Genomic DNA, 19,665 nt, shown 5'->3' on the forward strand with positions numbered 1-19,665 from the left:
GCGACCCCCCCCTCAGCTCTGTCCGTGCCCGCACTCCCCTGGAGCGCGCCGGCACCCGCGCCCGCCGGTCACCACGCGCGCACGCGTGCCTCACCGTTCCCTGCTCGCGGCCCCGCTTCCCACGGCCAAACTTGCCGGCCCGCGCATGCCCGTCGTGGCCGCGTCCGGCCACAGCCCTCCGCCCCGCTTCTGCAGTCCCGTCGCCGCTCGCTGGCCGGACCCCGCTCCGGCCATGGCCTCGCCATGGCCACTGACCTCCCCTGCGCCGGCGCCCTGCCGGATCCGCTGCCCCTGGGCGTGCGCCTGCTCGGGCAACATCGCCCCACGGCCCCGTTAACCACCACCCGCACGCCCGCTATGGCCCTTTGGCCCACTGACAAAGGGGCCCCACCCCAAAACGTATTTTTTTTAAAAAAGAAAATAATAATAATTAATTACTTAATTAATTAAAGAATTAATTAACTTAATTAATTTTGATTAATTAAAGTAAGACAACTAATTAAGCCTAACTAATTAACCTAAACCCTAATTAACTAAAACAGTCAATGACAGGGGGTCCCACCCCTGTTGACCAGTCAAACGTTGACTGGTCAACTGGGTCCCTCTGGCCCACCTGTCAGTCACTGGGTACACTTTTGTGTACACTGTGCTGGGTGCGCCTAGCAATTTAGCAATTATTTTTCGAATTAAAAATAATTCCAGAAATTAATAAAATCTTTAGAAAATCATATCTTTTAATCCGTAACTCGGATTAAATTATTTACAACATGAAAGTTGCTCAGAACGACGAGACGAATCCGGATACGCAGCCCGTTCGTCCGCCACAGACCCCTAACATATCAAACTCGCAACTTTTCCCCCTCCGACTCCTTTGCCGAAAACGCGAAACACCGGTGGTACTTTCCCGGTTGATTCCTCCCTTCACCGGTATCACCTCATACCGCGTTAGGGCACCCCTAACACCGATACTTGTCATGTCATGCATCGCTATGCATCTGTTTGCTTAAATATTTATTGTTTCTCCCCCCTCTTCTCTCGCTAGACACCGAGACCGACGCCGCTGCTACCCAGTACGACTACGGAGTTGACGATCCCTCTCTCTTACCAGAGCAACCAGGCAAGCCCCCCCCCCTTGATCACCAGATATCGCCTACTCTCCTCTATACTACTTGCATTAGAGTAGTGTAGCATGTTACTGCTTTCCGTTATTCCTATCCTGATGCATAGCCTGTCCTTGCTACTACTGTTGTTACCATTACCTGCTATCCTACTGCTTAGTATAGGATGCTAGTGTTCCATCAGTGGCCCTACACTCTTGTCCATCTGCCATGCTATACTACTGGGCCGTGATCACTTCGGGAGGTGATCACGGGCATATACAATATACTTTACACAGTTACCTTACCTGTGATACTGTTCGGAGATGGGGGATGAAGGGGCAGGTGGCTCCATCCCGGTAGAGGTGGGCCTGGGTTCCCGACGGCCCCCGACTGTTACTTTGAGGCGGAGCGACAGGGCAGGTTGAGACCACCTAGGAGAGAGGTGGGCCTGGCCCTGGTCGGCGTTCGCAGATACTTAACACGTTTAATGAGATCTTGGTATTTGATCTGAGTCTGGCTAGTGGCCTATACGCACTAACCATCTACGCGGGGACAGTTATGGGCACTCGACGTCGTGGTATCAGCCGAAGCCTTCGTGACGTCAGCAACGGAGCAGCGCGCGCTGGATTGGACTGGAACGCCTACTAGGCTAGGTCTGCTTCCGGCCGCCCACGCAACGTGCAGGTGTGCTAAGGGCGATGGGCCCAGACCCCTGGGCGCTTAGGTTTAGACCGGCGTGCTGACCTCTCTGTTGGTCTAGGTGGGGCTGCGACGTGTTGATCTTCCGAGGCCGGCATGACCCAGGAAAGTGTGTCCGGCCAAATGGGATCGAGCGTGTTGGGTTATGTGGTGCACCCCTGCAGGGAAGTTAATCTATTCGAATAGCCGTGATCTTCGGTAACAGGACGACTTGGAGTTGTACCTTGACCTTATGACAACTAGAACCGGATACTTAATAAAACACACCCTTCCAAGTGCCAGATACAACCGGCGATCGCTCTCTCACAGGGCGATGAGGGGAGGATCATCGGTTAGGGTTATGCTATGCGATGCTACTCGGAGGACTACAATCTACTCTCTTCTACATACTGCAAGACGGAGGCTGCCAGAAGCGTAGTCTTCGAAAGGATTAGTTATCCCCCTCTTATTCTGGCATTCTGCAGTTCAGTCCACATATGATACCCTTATTCCATTTGATACCCATGCATATGTAGTGTAGCTCCTTGCTTGCGAGTACTTTGGATGAGTACGCGCGGTTGCTTTCTCCCCCCTTTTCCCCCTTTCCTTTCTTTCTGGTTGTCGCAACCAGATGTTGGAGCCCAGGAACCAGACGCCACCTTCGACGACGACTCCTACTACACCGGAGGTGCCTACTACTACGTGATGCCCGCTGACGACGACCAAGAGTAGTTAGGAGGATCCCAGGCAGGAGGCCTGCGCCTCTTTCGATCTGTATCCCAGTTTGTGCTAGCCTTCTTAAGGCAAACTTGTTTAACTTATGTCTGTACTCAGATATTGTTGCTTCCGCTGACTCGTCTATGATCGAGCTCTTGTATTCGAGCCTTCGAGGCCCCTGGCTTGTAATATGATGCTTGTATGACTTATTTTATTTGTAGAGTTGTGTTGTGATATCTTCCCGTGAGTCCTTGATCTTGACCGTACACATTTGCGTGCATGATTAGTGTACGATTAAATCGGGGGCGTCACAGAGGTGGAGTCGAAGGTCTTCTTCGAGGTCGTCCTGCAGTACGCCTGTACCACCGAGGAAGATTGTGACCTGGGACAATTTATCGAGTAGATTAGATTTACATCGAACTTGAAATGCCAAAAGGGAGCATGAGTTGATGCTAATTTTTGGCTTCCATAAAATCATCCTCAATATGACCCCAAATAGAAAAATCCTCAATATAAAATGTGTTTGTTTCATTGAAACGAACAACTTTTATTTTTGGATCATCTCAATCTAAGGAAATATATGCAACTTCTAGAGCCAAAAACCCTGTTTGAGAAGCAAATGAAAATATGTTATTGGCTGACCCTAGAGATGTCTGGGTAATGCCAAAGTAGAGGTTTCACAATCCTCATGCAGGTGCAAGCATAACGAAGGCATGCGACCCTATGCCATAAAAGAGGTTTCGCAATAAAGATAAAAACTGAAGATGCCATATCAAAGTTGGCTTGATGATATTACGGCATGTGCTAGAATTGAAGAAGCATGCATCCACAAAGGCACAGAAATGCGATGTAGTGGAGTAGCTTCACTTCACGATAACAATGCCCATCGTAGAAACACATGTCCATTCCAAGCCTCACTGTTCCAATTACTTAGTGATGTCGAACAACGATCATCGAGATCATCCATATATGTTTTGGAGAGTAGATCCATTAGTTGATAGGATTGAAAGGCATTGGGAATCATTTTATTCTTGGAAAATCCATTTGTGTGAGCAGTTTAGTCTCTTCAGGTTAGGAAACATATCCCTAGGTGCCACCATGATATTAGCTTGCAACCAGATGACATTTTGGAACTCAAGGATGCTAGCGGTGTCCATGGCATCCACCCCCCATTTTGAACTCCAAAATTTGCCTTGATATTGCTCCATTAAGCACTGTGGAGCTAAGTTCCTTGTGGTGTGATCACATTGGAATACTTGCATCAACAAGCATAGTTACACCACATTTCAAGTGGCTCTAGGTTGACATACTAGAGCTGAGCACGAGATTTATTAGTAGCATTGTTATTTCATATATTCTTGATCATCAAATGTAAGAGAATATATATCCTCACCATCTCTAGCTTTTAGATATGTTAAGATTGATAGGCACAAAAGGAGATCTCAAGGGAGCAATCTATATAGTGGTGTATGCTCATATATACCCTTAGACCTGTTATTGTGTGCCTCAATCTCCATGTATGAGATTCCACTAAAAATCGTTGTTGACCGGGATCCTAAAACTTCATACGAAACGGAGGCATGTACAAAAGCATTGAACTATTGAGACTCTGGACAATCCTTCATTATAAAACCAACAACCTAAGAGATCCATAGATAGCTAAAACCAGGAATAACTCCAACATAAAGATAAATTCTTTCTGAAAACAATGGAAGTTAATATAATTTCAGTATAGATTTTGGACTAGACAACAGACACATGATTACTTGGAAGAAATTAAGTTTGTGTATGATTAATGAAATTTTCACATGATGATAAGTACTTCATGACACCATAAGCTTTACGAATTCATATACAAAGACACACAAAAAATATCGATATACAAAGATACACAAAAATATCACTCGTAAAATGCACAAGTTGTAGTAGTTAAATTGAACAATTTACTGTTACACATTTTGAGAATGTACAAGCTGTTTGATAAGGGCAGGTGACATATCCTTGGTATGTGGATTTCCCCATGTCTAGCACATGATAACCATCTTGCATTCATATCAAATGCATGTGAGCCGATAGCATTCGAGAAATATGGTACGATAGTGGTTGGAGATACTAAATCATGACTTATAGAAGCGGGTTGCATGTGCCGGAAATGAAGGGAAGTCCCGTCCTCACACGAGCCGATAAATGCAAAACAGTGAATCACCTCAGTGGCAACAATGCCCAACATACAAGCTTGTGTCCACTATAGGCACAGTCCAGTTAGTCTAGTGACGAGGAACATAGATCGCCCACATATAGAGAGAACATAGATCGGATTGTATCTAAACAAACAAGATTAGGCTTGAAAGGCGTCGGGAATCGTTTTATAGTTGGGTAACCCACGTGTGGAAGTAGTAATTATTTTGGTCTCTTCAGCCAAATCACATGTGCAAGGGCGGCATATCCAAGTCCCTAGTTATCATCATCGTGTAGCCCAAAGATAACGTCCAACGGCCTCACGTAGCTTCGAGGGAAAACGAGAGGTGCCGGCTTTCCGTTGCATCTCACTTCCTATCGTAGCCTCAAAAAGTGAACGAGGAGGCATGAGCATGGCAACAGCAAAAGAGAAAAGAAAAGGCGAAGAGGCTGCTAGGCTGCACACCTGCCCCGGCGCCGCGGGCGTTCCCCCAATATCCTAATCTCGATTTTGTATTTTTCTTTATCCGAGCAGCCCTCTCGGACCCCACATATTACGCGCTCTTTCGATAAAAATTCCGCCTGCCCGGCCTAAATTCCGCAGCCACGGGCCACGTGCCGCCTGCCCGCATTCGCGAAGCGTATCCACGTAGCCGTCGGGTTCGCGCGCGCCGGCGCGGCCTTTAACCCCGGCCGGCACAGCCCAAGCATCCGAGCCGCACCATACTCTGCCCCACCACTTGTGCCACGCCGCGGCCGCCATTATTCCATCCCACTCTCACCCGATGCCGCCGCCACGTACCCTCGCCGTCCTCCTCCTCGCTGTCGTCGCCGTCGCGGCCCATGGCCGCCTCCTCGCCTCCGACGGTCTCCCGGGGCAGGGGAGCGCGTCCGACGCCGCCGTGCTCCGCCTCTCGTCGGCGGGGCGGCCGGCCGGGGAGGCGGAGGAGGGCGGGTGCGAGATGACCTACGGCTTCCTGCCGTGCACGGAGACGGCCGGGGGCAACCTCTTCCTCGCGCTCGCCTACGGCTTCCTCATGTTCAAGTCCGCCACCTACCTCTCCGCCGGCAGCGAACTGCTGCTCGAGATCCTCGGCCCGGGGATCGTCGGCGGCCTCTTCCTCCCCATCCTCGGCGCGCTGCCGGACGCCTTGCTAATCCTCGGTTCGTTCGTTCTTCTTCTTCCCGTGAACTCTGTTCATCTCCTTCTTTCTTTTTTCACAAAAAAAAACTCTGTTCATCTCCTCGCTTCGCTGCGTCTGTTTCTTTTACTTTTCGGATCGTCTCATCGTTGGATGCTCCCAATCGCTAGGAACCATCAAATGTTTGTCATCCAATGGCTAATAGTATGATATTACCTCTACTAGTTAAGATAATGTCCATGATCGTGCAGGGCTATTGTGGACATTTTACTTCTACAAAATAGGAAAGAGATTAGTATTTTTTTTGCAGGTAACTAGGAAAATGGTTATAGTTTCCTTAAATCTTGATGGTAAATAAGGAAAGATAAAAATCCCTTATTATTGTTTTACTAATCAAAAATCTGATTTTTACGGGTACTAATCAATCTGTTAACACAAAGGAGCAACATGTAGTGTTTATTTTGTTCTGTTAATAATGTGCGTTCTTTTCTCTTTTTTTGCCGGAAATTAGTAATATCACTATGTTCGGTTTAAGTACATAAGTATATTGATTATTAATCACGTAAGTAATTTAGACAAACTAATATTTTCGCCATTTGCACCACACACACATACAAAAAATGTCAATATGCATATTATATAAAAAAAATATAATGCTTAGATATTAAATATAAACCACATGAATTTTTTCTCCAAAACCAAAGGATATGACAAAAAGAAAAAATGTCACTTTAATATGCAATGTATAATATAATAAAGATGACTGTGTGCATTGCTTGATGCAGAGGCCGGGGTTATCCTCCTTTTCAAAATAAATTTTAATATATAATAAATAGTATGCATTATAATATATTTTACTCTCAGCAAACATGCATAGTATACAAGGAAGTCATTATTTGGAATGACTTAGCATCAAATAATTACATAATAAAGTATGTTTTTTGTCCCATTTTTACGAACACTCGAGTGATATGTAGATGCAAAATGCATAATGTGTCTGTTTCTTGCATTCCAGTTTCCGGTCTCTCTGGCACTAAGGAGGTTGCTCAAAGTCAGGTTTTGATCGGAATGGGCCTGCTGGCGGGATCTACGATCATGCTTTTAACCATACTTTGGGGATCTTGTGTTATTGTCGGTAAATGTGATCTGTCAGAGGATTCTACTACAATCGATTCCCAAGATACCAAAGCCTTCAGTCTTTTTGGTATGTTGTTATTTCTTAAATTCCAGTTTGGGGTTCCGACCTAAGAAATCATTGAATGCACCTGACATCTGGACTTCCAAACAAATCATTGAACAATATCACCACCTAATAGCTTTGTATATTTAGTTACAATGTGATGCTCAACATCACTAGACTAGTTTAGATAGGGGCTCTACTTCTTCAGCTTACACTTAATGAAACTATTTTGAGGAAACACTTCATGAAACTATAGGTGTTTGTTGGGTCACGCAGTATAAGAAATTTTGATTTCTTTTTACCTCTACATCACAAACAGAATTTTGGACATGATACATCAGTATGATGGCTAGGAATAGTCACCTTCTATGGCATAATTAGTTTCCATGGCTTGCATCAGTGCATACGTGATCCATTAGACCCCTTCTGATATTTTGCTAAATAACATCTGCGCTGTTAGGCTCTGGTGTTTCCACTGATTTGCAGACCAGCTATGCAGCAAGAATCATGGCGATATCTGTTCTCCCCTTTATCGTTGTTCAGATACCGCAAATTCTGAAGCTCCAATCTGGTCATCGCTTAACTCTACTGCTTGGGCTTATAGTTGCAGTGCTACTTCTGCTTACTTATTGCCTGTACCAGGTATATACTGACCTCATGGGAAAATGAACCCTACGCTTTCCCACCTTTTCTGCTTTAATAGTACATTTCTCTCTTGTATAGCTATGTACATTTCTCTCTAGTATAGCTATGTACATTTCGTCTGAAAAAATCGTGATTTTTTTATCAAGACACTTTATAAAATCTTGGAGGTAAAGGAAATTTAACAAGAATAAATGATGCCTCTCTACCACCCATCTGACTTTCCTCTAGGCATTTCATTTGGTCAGGAGCTGAAATCTTTTGGCATGTGTTCATATATGTTTTATTAATTTTCCAAGGGGCAATCACACACTACTTACATTTATTATCATCTTATTTTGATCTATATTGCCCCATTGAACAATACTTGCATACTCTACAAACAGATCTTTCAGCCATGGATCCAGAGGAGGAAATTAGAATATTCAAGACTGAAGCATGTAATGTCTGGGCTTCTGAAACATGCTCAAATGCATACTTTTGGTCACCTTGTTGATGATGATGGCACACCAAATGTTTCTGTCATAGAGAAGTATGCCACTGGTTTGCAATTCGTTTTTACCTATATTTTCATCCAAAAAAGTACGTATCTTCTAAATAATACTGTAAAAATTGGCAGGTTATTTCACAAAATTGATCTGGACAATGATGGAAAGATAGGGCGTGGTGAACTACAGGCTTTCATCGTTGGTGTGAATTTTGAAGATATTGAGTTGGATACTAACCTAGCTACAGATCAAGTCATGGCTGACTTTGATAGGTCTCGGAATAGTTCCATTGAAAAGGGAGAATTCGTTGATGGTGTCCTTAGATGGCTGGAAGAAGCTAAGCGTGTTGTTGCTGGTTCTGGTGCCTACTCAAAAAAGTTTATGGATGATTTTCACATTGTAAGTTTGTAGTCACATGTTTGCGCAGTTGTTTTGTCCATAAAGATAAATTGCGCCATCCTACAATTGTGCAGACAACAGGGGAAGAACATAATGCACTGCTTGACAAGCATGAAGATGATGGTGAATCTATTGAAAATCCAACCTGGACATGCTTCAAGGCCATTTCACTTTTGCTTCTCGGAACTGCAATGGCAGCTGCATTTGCAGACCCACTTGTTGATGCTGTGCACAACTTTTCAAGTGCTACCAGTATACCATCTTTTTTCATTTCCTTCATTGCGATGCCCTTGGCTACCAATTCCAGTGAGGCTGTCTCGGCAATTATCTTTGCCAGCCGAAAGAAGCAACGCACTTTGTCTCTAACATTCTCTGAGGTATGTCTGTTGGATACCTTGTGTTTACTGTTGACTACTGGAGCAGTCATACAAATACCTTCATTCTGATTGATTTCTTAGTCAATGTTTTTTTCCCTTCTCCACTAAATTTTTCTTGTTTTAATTCACCTATACTGTTAGCCTAGTTATTTGATAATCTTATATTGCAAGGTATTCTGTGGAAGAAATTAGAAACAGTTTTTTGAAGAACTGAAAGTTCTTACATACTGTAGACTTAGGCTTCCTTGGTGTTTTGTTGTTACCATGGAATTCTATTTTTTTCTTGTTTTTATTTCTCCTATACTGTTAGCCTAGTTATTTGATAATCTTATATTGCAAGGTATTCCGTGGAAGAAATTAGAAACAGTTTTTTGAAGAACTGAAAGTTCTTACATACTGTAGACTTAGGCTTCCTTGGTGTTTTGTTGTTACCATGGAATTCTATTTTTTCTTGTTTTGTGCAGGCTTCTTTTAAGTGGATATAGGCTGTATGGTGCATAAATATTTGTCTGTTTTTGAGTTGCTTTTAGATATACGAGCATTTTGCTGTATTATTCTTTTTTCTTGGTCAAGCTGCAACCAAATATTTATTCCGTTCGGATACATATGAGACAAAATGTGATAGGACAATCAATGGATGTTAGATTCTGTACAAACGTTAGTCACAGAAGCAGAGCACATCACATCACAAGAAAGCTTAAACTGAGCCTTAGAAGGCGTAGGGTACTTTTAAGGATTTAATACAAAACTAATTCCGTGATGGTAGCAAGGGTTTGAGCGCAGTTTACTAGAAGATATACCAAAAAACATACTTCAGATGATAAAAAATTCTACTCAAATGGCAAAAGGAAATTATACTCAAATGGCAGTGTGGAAAATTTGATTGAATGATTTTTGGCATCACTACAAAAATTTGATTGAATGATTTTTGGCATCACTACATACAAGTCACTCTCGGATCTTTGTGCAAAATCTGATTTCATTGAATGATTTTCGGCATCAGTACGTATAAGTCACTGTCTGGTCTTTGCAGTCGAACGTGGATACATGTTTTTTCAGTGGTACATGGATATATGTTGTATACAAGACCGACCACATGAAAATAGTGTGGCTCTGCTTATTTTGGAAATATTTCCATCTTATTTTCCATCAGCATGTCATTGTAAAAATAGCATGGCCATATCCTTTTTAAAAATAAGAAAGGCAGGAGCATCGCAAACCAAAAATCTGTCGATACCGCAGTATTTGTACTTCTCAAAAGTTCCAAAAGGGGAATTTCATGCGATGCCGCCATTTCAACTGCAGGTGTACGGTGGAGTGACCATGAACAACACGCTCTGCCTGGCAGTGTTCTTGGCTCTGGTCTACGTCAGGGGCTTAACCTGGGACTTCTCGTCGGAGGTGCTCGTCATCTTCCTCGTGTGCATCATAATGGGCCTCTTCACCAGCTTCCGGACCAAGTTCCCGCTGTGGACGTGCTTCGTCGCATTCCTTCTGTACCCACTGTCGCTGGTCTTGGTTTACATCCTCGACTACAAGTTTGGCTGGTCGTAGACCTGAACCTGAACTGAATGGTGATTAGTTGATAGGTCTGATATACGGCATGGCTCACTTCTCTTACTGTTTGTAAACCTCAGTCTGGTACGTGTTTCCGGTTGGATGCAGACTATGGCTTTGACATATTGCATACTTGGGGCCGTCACTAATAAGTGAAGATGAACTCTGTGATCATGATATCGCGTGTGTTGCTGCAGGAATTGGTTGCAGTATAGTTCATCGAGATTTGTCATACGAAACATGAATCTATTGTATAGTTGTTAAACATCAGTTGACAAACTAACATAAGTACATAACTGAATGAGAAGTCTTTATCCATGCGTGGTTGCATATTGAAGTGGGTTTTTTCATACATGGCTGTATATTTTGAGGTGGTATGTTTATCTATTTATGTTTTGAGTTGTTATGTTTCTTTTTACCGATTTTGTTGATATAATAATAGTGCTTAGGTCCAGGTCGGTGCGAGGCTTGCAACTTTCTTTGAAGCTCGGCTGACATATCCTCAATACTGTGGTCGATTGTTTGGCAATGTTGTGGCCAGGTCGTTCGCATATGCCCCTTGTGGGGTTTGTATCTAGGTTTTCACCTGGTTTTCCTCCAATTAACCTAGCAATTCTCTTCTTCTTAATCGACGAAAATGGCAAATCTTTTGCCTCATTTCAAAAAAAAAGAAAGTTGCTTAGGTCTCGCTCGTCACCAAGACAATTTCGGTAAAATACAACTCAACATGTGCACCAGCAGCACTATTATTCCATCAGCCATCCCCCACTAAACTAAATCTACCAACCAAAATTTGCCCAGTCTGAACTCGTCGTTGTTGGACAAATCGAATAAACCATCAGAAGACCTTGATAGTTTTCCAGAAGCTCTTCCATTTCTTGGTTTTCAGGTTACCAACTGGTGCCTGAAAAAAACAACAGTTGGTTAAGACTGAGAACGGATGTAAGAGCAAAGTAAAAAATACAATATTGACAAACAAGGCCATTAACTTGGCAAAAAGAAGGTGACCTGTCGATGAGACAATGCAGCATCAGCGTAGCTTAAAAATTGAAATGGGACTAGATTTTGGACTTTAGAATTTGGAGGCTTATAAGTGCATTCATCATCTAAAGCATGACGAGCGTCAGCATCATCATTAGGTTCGGTCTCGGTTAGTTCGGCTCCGTATTTCGGTCATCGGTTTATACACCCACCCCTAATCATCATCATTGACTACATACTCAAGGTTCCTGCATTTCAACTCTTCAAGCATGGAGGTAGGCTTTTCTCTATTTGAATTTTCAGGGTCAACTTCCCACTCACAGGAGCCGTCCTTGTATCACCAATTTTGATGATAAAAATAAGTTTATCCATTGTCTTTGCATTTAATCGTTTTACTTTCCACATGATGAATACATGATCCAATTCCGCTTTATAGATGAGCTACAAATGGGTTGCGGAAGAATTTTCTTTCCCATCTTAGCTAATTCTGGACTTTGTGCCCCATACCATTCAACTCGACATGTTGCAGCATTATAGGCGTAGTGGAGATGCCAAAGAAAAATATACTCCCTCTGTCCAAAAATACTTGTCGGAGAAATGCATAAAAATGAATGTATTTAGAACTAAAATACATCTAGATACATTCATTCCTCTGACGAGTATTTCCGGACGGAGGGAGTATTTTTTTGTCATTAGTCTTTCATTGGCACAGTGGAAATAAGGTATCAATTTGTATTTGTACATTTCATTATGTGAAACAAATCCAATGAAAGGCAAAGACAGCACGAAACTTTTTATTCAAATCCGCAACATAGTGATGCAAATTTGGAATCTTTAGGGTACCCTCCGACCCTATTTAATATAATTCAACCGAACTAAAATTTCAAAAGTAATGTGAATTCTGAAAACTTAGTTCATTTAGTTGAACTAAGGAGGGTCGGAGGATACCAAATTTGCATCCCTACCGCAACGTGTATCAAGATTCTCTGAAGTTACAAGGAAGGTCTCTTTTATAAGTAGCAAACTGAGACTGAAAACTAAAATGGAGCACAACCAAACAAGGATTGCAACCAGGAGATGCAATGCAAGGAACCTGGAGTGGAGGATGAACGCAATGATGATCATACGGACAGAGATCAGGTGACTTGCCCATGGCAAGTCCTGATCATACTTGTCCTGCTTTCAATAATGAATAAGAGATAGAAGATACAACAATAGCTGCAGGCTCTTCATAAACACAAATGTTTCATGGGCTGGAAAAGCAAAGCAAAAAGGTACCTATACTGAAGTATTAAATTTTGAGACTAAACAATGACACATAAGCTCATGGGCTTGTTGTTTATCAGTCCATTCGTTGTTCCATTAAGCAAATTTTGCAACCAGCACCAATTTAGCTTAGTATTTTGCTGGTATGGTCACTCTCTTTATGCCAAACCAAAATGATTGGGTTCACGAATCAACATCCAAGATCACAAAGCGATATAATTGGGTTCACGAGTCAAATAATATGTTCGTGAATCAGAGTCGGCGGACCAAAATCACTAGGTTCACGAACCAAACATGTATACCCCCAGCAAAATGGGAAGTGTCTAATAAAAAAGGAGCAAATTCTGAATATGGTAACCATGATTTCAACAATTGCAAGTTTCTAAAAAAAACTAGAACCACTAACAGTGACAACAAATTATAATACTCCCTCTGTTCACTTTTATAAGGCTTTGTAGACGTTTCAGACAGTGTGCAAAACAGCACAATTTCACTTGTCTGAAACGACTTATAAAAGTGAACGGAGGGAGTATGAATAAATAAACTCATCTCTGCAGAGCAATTCCACATATAATATAGCATCAGGTCCAGATGCATTGCAGACAAGTCCATATCCAAATTTATCAATTAGCTGCGTAAACCTAAGGCCAAATTAATTCATACTATAAATCAAGCATGTTCACTGGAAAACTGGAGATGGCACTCCACGATCCATATCTACCTAGGTGCTGATCACATCCGTCACTCTGCTATTCATTAACTAGCGATGTTACACAAGATCACCCATAGCATACTGTTTAACATTAAAAACATGGGTCAAGGGGGTGACAAACCTTAAAATGTTATTCCAACACGACAATCCAGAAACATGCTCCCAGACTAAGCATGCACAGAGTCTCATTTTCCATTTTGTCTTTTCAGGTAGAAACTTCATTCGGCACCTTCTCAGCACAGTAAGATGCATAAGTCGCAGCAAGGCCTGGAATACTCTTCTCATAAGGATGCACATACTTGTCCAGAAACTTCTTCTCAGTCAGCGCGATAACAGAATAGAAGTCAAGCTCAGGATAAAGCAAATCCTTCGAGTTGAGAATATTTAGCAAGGAATGCCGTGGCAGCAACCGGCGCTCATAGCTATACATGACCAGCACTGGCCTTTGAGCAATATAGGGTATCTCCAGCCCAACATCCCTTGTCAAGAAATTCACAGCTGTCTGCATCCTTTCCTCGGACATAGTGAGGATACACGGCATCTTCCTCACAGCAGTCAACACATCATCCTGTGACCAACCAAGCATTTCAAGCATCCCCATTTTCCTGTCAATTTTCTCCTGGCTCTGAATCACGAACGCCATGAGCGCGTAGCGAAACAATGAGGAATCCCGGGGCACGCCAAGCTTATCGATGTACAGCACGGCATTCTCGACGTACTCGGGGAGCCTAGTGAGCACCCGGGTAAGGTATGTATCTGAAAATTCTCGGACACTTATCCCGCATTGCTGGAGGATGGCCAGGTTGGGCTTGGCGACCTTCTCGAGGTCCGCTCCGAGGATGCCGCCGTTCACCTTGATGGCCCCGAGGAGCTTCTCGAAGGAGCCGAAGACCGGGAGCCAGAAAGCGAGGTTGGGGCCGAGGGAGGAGCTGCGGAAGGTGGTGCGGGCGAGCGGGATGAGGCGCGCGATCTGGGAGCGCTTGATGCCGAGATCCGTGAGCTCGGCGACGCGCTTGGACAGGTTCAGCTCCACATCGGCGCAGAGGAACTGCGGGTCGGCGGCGACGATGGCGGCGGTGGTTGAGGGGGAGATGCCGAGCGCGGCGAGGAAGGCGAGGACGGCGTCGATCTTGGAGGGGGACTTGAGGTGGGCGAGCTTCTTGGACGCCTTGCGCGCCTTGGGCCGGGAGAGGCCGCAGGTGGTGACGAGGTAGTCCTCGACGGCGAACGGCTCTGGGGATGCGGGTGCGGTGGCGGCGAGGAGGCGGTGGAGCGGGGAAAGGGGAGAGAGGGAGGGTGTGCGGACATGAGATGCGGAGAGGAAGAGCTTCCGGAGATGGAGCATCGCGTCGCGGCGGCGGCGGCGGCGGAGGAGGAGGATTGACCGCTAGGCGTTTGGGATGTTGTAGCTGTAGGGTTTTTGCACTCCAAGTGGCCGTTTTCTTGCTGTGCCGCTGATGATGTATATTTGAAGATGTTAAAATAGGTGTCGTAGGTATAGTTCATATCATAAAAAGTGATTTTTACATTTAAAAATGTCAACTCCGACAGATGATATATATTTGATGATATAAAACTACTACTTCAATAGATAGATCACCTGCAGCCGGACTTTGCAAATCTGGCTCCTCAAGTGCCCACGGACGCGCCGGGGCGCGTTCGCGGAGACTAACCGGTCACGTCTTAAATAATGCAATTCACATCCGGACACCTCAATTATCATATCTCAAATCCATACAAACTCACGCAACTATGTAGTTGCACACACATCGCCCGTTACTCCATCACACTACACTAAACATGTCATCGGACTACCAAAATTTGGCATGTTTGGCTATGGTGGACATCATCCACGACTGCCCTTGCCCTTCCCGGCGTCCTTGCCGTCCTTCTCGCGGAAGTACCGGTCGAAGACGCAGCAGGGATCGAGCCGGGTCTGCTCGTCGCCGGAGCTCCTCGTCGTCGATGTCCTCCTTCGGTGGCAGTCTGACCATGGCACGGACCGCCCGATTCTGCTCTCGGGAGAGAGAGCACGTGTTCCTCCGCTGCCATTTCTTCACAATGCGGGCGCGGATGGATTCCTCCTCTGCGGCCGCCCGTGCCACCGCATTAGCCGCCTCCGCCATTTCGGCCGCGATAAAGGCCTCGACGACCCTTTCCACCCCTTCCCACGGCGGGCTGCCCGTTCCCGGTGGGACTCATAGTCTGCCCGGCCGGTGATGGGAAAGGAGAGATTTTTCGGCTGTCGGGCCCGCGATGATCCAGCCCCAGAGGACCCAAGCGCCCATTGAGCCGACACAATGGAGTCGCGCCGGACAGATCCGTTCGTCGGTTGGGGCAATGTCCTCCCAGGAGCGACGGAATGCAATGCGGACCGCCATTGCCTCCTCCAACCCACACGGAATGACAACCCAGTCGACGAATCCGGATTGGTCGGAGTCAGATCCGCTGCCCGTCATGCCGGAGACGGACGGATGTGAGCTCGGGTGGCGGAGGGAGCGGAGGGGAGAGGACTGTGAAGTTGCTAGGGTTTGGTCTGGCGAAGGGATGGGAACGAATATATGTGGGGTCGGGTGGGCCAGCGAGGGTCGGGTCCAACGTGGCGGGCCGCTCCCATATCCGCCTCATATGTGTGTTGAATATGAGGGGTGCCCGTCAGTCCGGGCGTTTGAGGCCCGTTTGAGGCGTCCAGCTGGGTCAAAAAAATATGATCTCTCGGTGACCAGGTGGCCCGCCCAGGCGTTTGAGGAGGGTTTGCGGCGCCCGGCTGTAGATGCTCTAATGCATATGTAAAGATGTAAAATGCCGACCGCCACGGGGCTACGCACTATTTCGAATAAAAGTTATCATATAGAGCAATATATTCAGATTTAATATGAACTCAACTTTCATAACAAACATAGTTCATAATCCAATAACCAAAAGTGCGTCATATCATTCAAAATTCTTGGTCCAACAAATTAAAAGGAAATATAACAACAACATAGCATCTCAATTTGGGTCTGATCCATTGTCACTGGTCACATTGTAGACATTTACATCATCATCATCATCAATGGCTTCTTTGTCAACGTTTTCATGCGTTGATGCATCGCGCGACTCCACTGGAAGCACCTCCAATGTCACTCGTGTTGCCACTGAAGCCACCTCGCATGCCACTCATGTTGCCACCGAAGCCACCTCCCATGCCATTCATGTTTCCATCGAACCCACCTCGCATGCCACCGAAGCCACCATGCATTGCCACCAAAGCTACCTCACATGTTGCCACCAAAGGCACCATTCACGGTACCTCCCATCATGTTCATGTAGCCGCCCACTCCACCATCCTATGGCACCTGATGAAGCTATGTACCTAGGGTAGGGTCATGGACCTGTCCAACATACCCTCCCTAAGGACATCTTTACAAAGAATCAGAAGCAGTTGAAAAGAAATCATCATCCACTCGACCGTGGGGATGCGCTCACTCGACCACCTTGAAGACACTCGACCACCAGAAGATGAGGAACCCTCCACTCTGCAACGGTTAAGACTTAAACCATAGCATTATGAGCATTTATGGCATTTACTGTAGACGTTACCTGTAACGCCTTTCCTTTATGAGCATTGAACTCTGTGTAACGGAGGGGAGCCGGGGTCCTGGCGTACTCTATATAAGCCACCTCCCTCCTCTGGGACAAGGGTTCGCACTTTTGTAAACACACACACACACACATATAATCCAGTCGACCACCTCAGGGCACCGAGACGTAGGGCTGTTACTTCCTCCGAGAAGGGCCTGAACTCGTAAAACTCGTGTGTACAACTACTCCATAGCTAGGATCTTGCCTCCTCATACCTACCCTCATTCTACTGTCAGTCTTAGATCCACGACAGTTGGCGCCCACCGTGGGGCAGGTGTCTTAGCGACTTATTGGAGAAGTTGCAATTTTTTCGATCCCCATCATCATGGTTCTAGGCGGAGGTTTGGCTGAGGGCCGCGAGATCCGTCTCGACGCGCTCGTGTTTGTGCCGACGACTCCACTTGGCTTCAGGAGGCACCACTCAACGTCGATGCGCTCCCCGCCCGCTAGGCGACGCACTTTCACGCCTACGTCCGCGGCGTCCTCCTGCGGCAACCGTCGACCCAGTACCAGTCGACTCCTACGGCTTTCCCCCTCCCTGCGACCCGCCGGAACAAGCGCACCAGCCGGTCGAGGGTTCAACGGTGGGTGAAGCATGCGGTGGCCCGCCAGTCGGCCACCCCTCAAGTCGCGGCGCTCGAGCCCGACGAGTCTCTCTATGGCCTGTTCGATCTGTCGACTGGCTCCATAGAGACTGCATCCGAGTGCGGCAGCAATGACTCGGCAGCGGAAGTCCTGGTGGTCAATGGACCACGCGGTCCTCCTGGCTTCGATCGTGAAGACGGAGCTGACGGGAACGGCGATCCGTCGCGCGTTCACGAGGAGTACCGCCCCGAGCCTCTCTCCTCGCAGCAGAGAGAAGAACTTCGTCGCCGAAACATGGATGCCCTGCATACTCCTGTAGTTGGAGAAACGCCCGAGGCCCAGGCCTTGGAACAGGCTCGCTTGGCCAATCTGGCTGAGCGCACTCGGCTGGAGAACCTACAGCGCGCACTCGACGATCGCGCTTGTCAACGTGCTCCTGAGTCCAGCCGACGCCAACTTTTTCCACCTCCGGCTCAGGTATACCGGACACCGATCCAAAACCTAGCAGCTGCTGCCCGGATAGCAGAGTGATTCAACCTTCCCAGTCAGAAGCTGGCCGAGGTCTAGCGTAGATCAGGGCCTTGCTCCGGGCAGCAAGAGAGCAGAATATGGTTGTGTCTCAGTCGCGGGATAGGATCCATAGCAGATCTGTGGTCGCAGATACGGTCCAGTCGGCCCATAGCCCGAGATTGCCCCGAGGTGTGAGGGACGTGGAGAGTGGCATGATCAGTACAGAAACCAGGAGTAGTATGATCGTCGAGCCGATCGCGATGGTCGCCGTCGAGTGCCCACGCCTCCTCCAAGGAGTGGGTCGTACGTGCCGCGGCCACATGAAGACAGGCGCCTTAACAACGTCAGAAGAGGTATTCCAGTCGACCCCAGGGAGCCAGGCTTTGATGCGAGATCTATTCTCGTACAAGGCTTGGTCGACAGAAACAGAGCTCACCGAGATGGCCATGACAGAGGCCCGCAAACCAGCAACAGGGTGCATGTCTCTGGCCCAGAGTGCTTCAGCAGAGCTATCAGAGCTGCAGTGATTCCCCCCAACTTCAGGTTGGCGATTGGAGTCAGTAAGTTCACCGGAGAGTCCAAGCCTGACACCTGGCTCAAAGACTACCGAGTGGTTGTCCAGATTGGTGGCGGCAATGATGAGGTGGCCATGAAACACCTTCCTCTGATGTTGGAGGGCTCGGCTAGGGCGTGGCTGAATCAGTTGGCGCCGGGCAGCATCTATACTTGGGAAGATCTTGCCCGAGTGTTTGTCAGAACGTTTGAGGGTACTTGCAAGCGGCCAGCAGGTTTGACAGAATTACAGTGTTGCGTCCAGAAACCGAATGAAACTTTGAGAGATTATATCCAGAGGTGGATCACCCTGCACCACACGGTGGAAGATGTGTCTGATCATCAGGCAATTTGTGCTTTCAAGGAAGGCGTCAGGTACCGGGAGTTGAATCTGAAATTCGGTCGGACAGGAAACATGACTTTGACTCGGATGATGGAAATCGCCACCAAGTATGCCAATGGTGAAGAGGAGGAGCGACTGCGGAGCGGCAAGCACAAAGTAGTCGCCCACGAAGCCGGAGGAGGAAACTCTAGTCGGAAACAAAAACGCAAGGCCGAACCAGCTGCTCCGGGTGAGGCCTTGGCTGTGGTTCAAGGAAAGTTCAAGGGGAAGCCCAAAGGGCCGTGGAACCCCAAGAAAGTAAAAGATCAAGATGGAAATGACGTGTTGGATCTGCCGTGCCATATCCACACCAAAAAAGACGAAGAAGGTAATTTCATTTACCCGAAGCATACCACTCGACAGTGTCGGCTCCTGATCCAGCAGTTCCGAGAGAAACAACCCAAGGAAAAGGAGAAGGAGGCAGACAAGGCTGAGAGTGAAGAGGAAGATGATGATGGTTATCCTCACGTGAATTCCACCCTGATGATTTTTGCTGATGTTGAAAACAAGAGTCGATTGAAAGTCATCAATAGAGAAGTGAACATGGTCGCTCCGGCGACACCCAATTACTTGAAATGGTCGCAGACTGCCATTA

The 19,665-nt window shown here is 46.5% G+C and overlaps 2 protein-coding genes across 3 annotated transcripts; one reads left to right on the top strand and one right to left on the bottom strand.

The window, feature by feature from the left end:
- The first annotated feature begins 5,289 nt into the window (after nt 1-5,289).
- LOC119328410 (sodium/calcium exchanger NCL2-like) lies at nt 5,290-10,788 on the top strand. 2 transcript variants are annotated; one of them, XM_037601398.1, is made up of 7 exons: nt 5,295-5,837; nt 6,831-7,019; nt 7,456-7,637; nt 8,024-8,169; nt 8,257-8,524; nt 8,599-8,901; nt 10,207-10,788. In XM_037601398.1, the coding sequence occupies exons 1-7, from the start codon at nt 5,459-5,461 to the stop codon at nt 10,453-10,455; spliced, it is 1,716 nt and encodes a 571-aa protein (XP_037457295.1). In that variant the 5' UTR covers nt 5,295-5,458; the 3' UTR covers nt 10,456-10,788. The 2 variants fall into 2 exon arrangements, with proteins under 2 accessions (XP_037457293.1, XP_037457295.1); XM_037601396.1 differs by having other exon boundaries at nt 5,290-5,837; nt 8,024-8,524.
- A 294-nt stretch (nt 10,789-11,082) lies between these two features.
- On the bottom strand, nt 11,083-14,843 carry LOC119332088. Its single transcript, XM_037605258.1, has 2 exons — nt 13,539-14,843; nt 11,083-11,362 (listed from the first exon to the last, which is right to left on the bottom strand). The coding sequence occupies exon 1, from the start codon at nt 14,760-14,762 to the stop codon at nt 13,623-13,625; it is 1,140 nt and encodes a 379-aa protein (XP_037461155.1). The 5' UTR covers nt 14,763-14,843; the 3' UTR covers nt 11,083-11,362; nt 13,539-13,622.
- Nucleotides 14,844-19,665: the final 4,822 nt, after the last annotated feature.

This window comes from Triticum dicoccoides, chromosome 7A (assembly GCF_002162155.2).
Source record: "Triticum dicoccoides isolate Atlit2015 ecotype Zavitan chromosome 7A, WEW_v2.0, whole genome shotgun sequence".
Lineage (NCBI taxonomy): Eukaryota > Viridiplantae > Streptophyta > Magnoliopsida > Poales > Poaceae > Triticum > Triticum dicoccoides.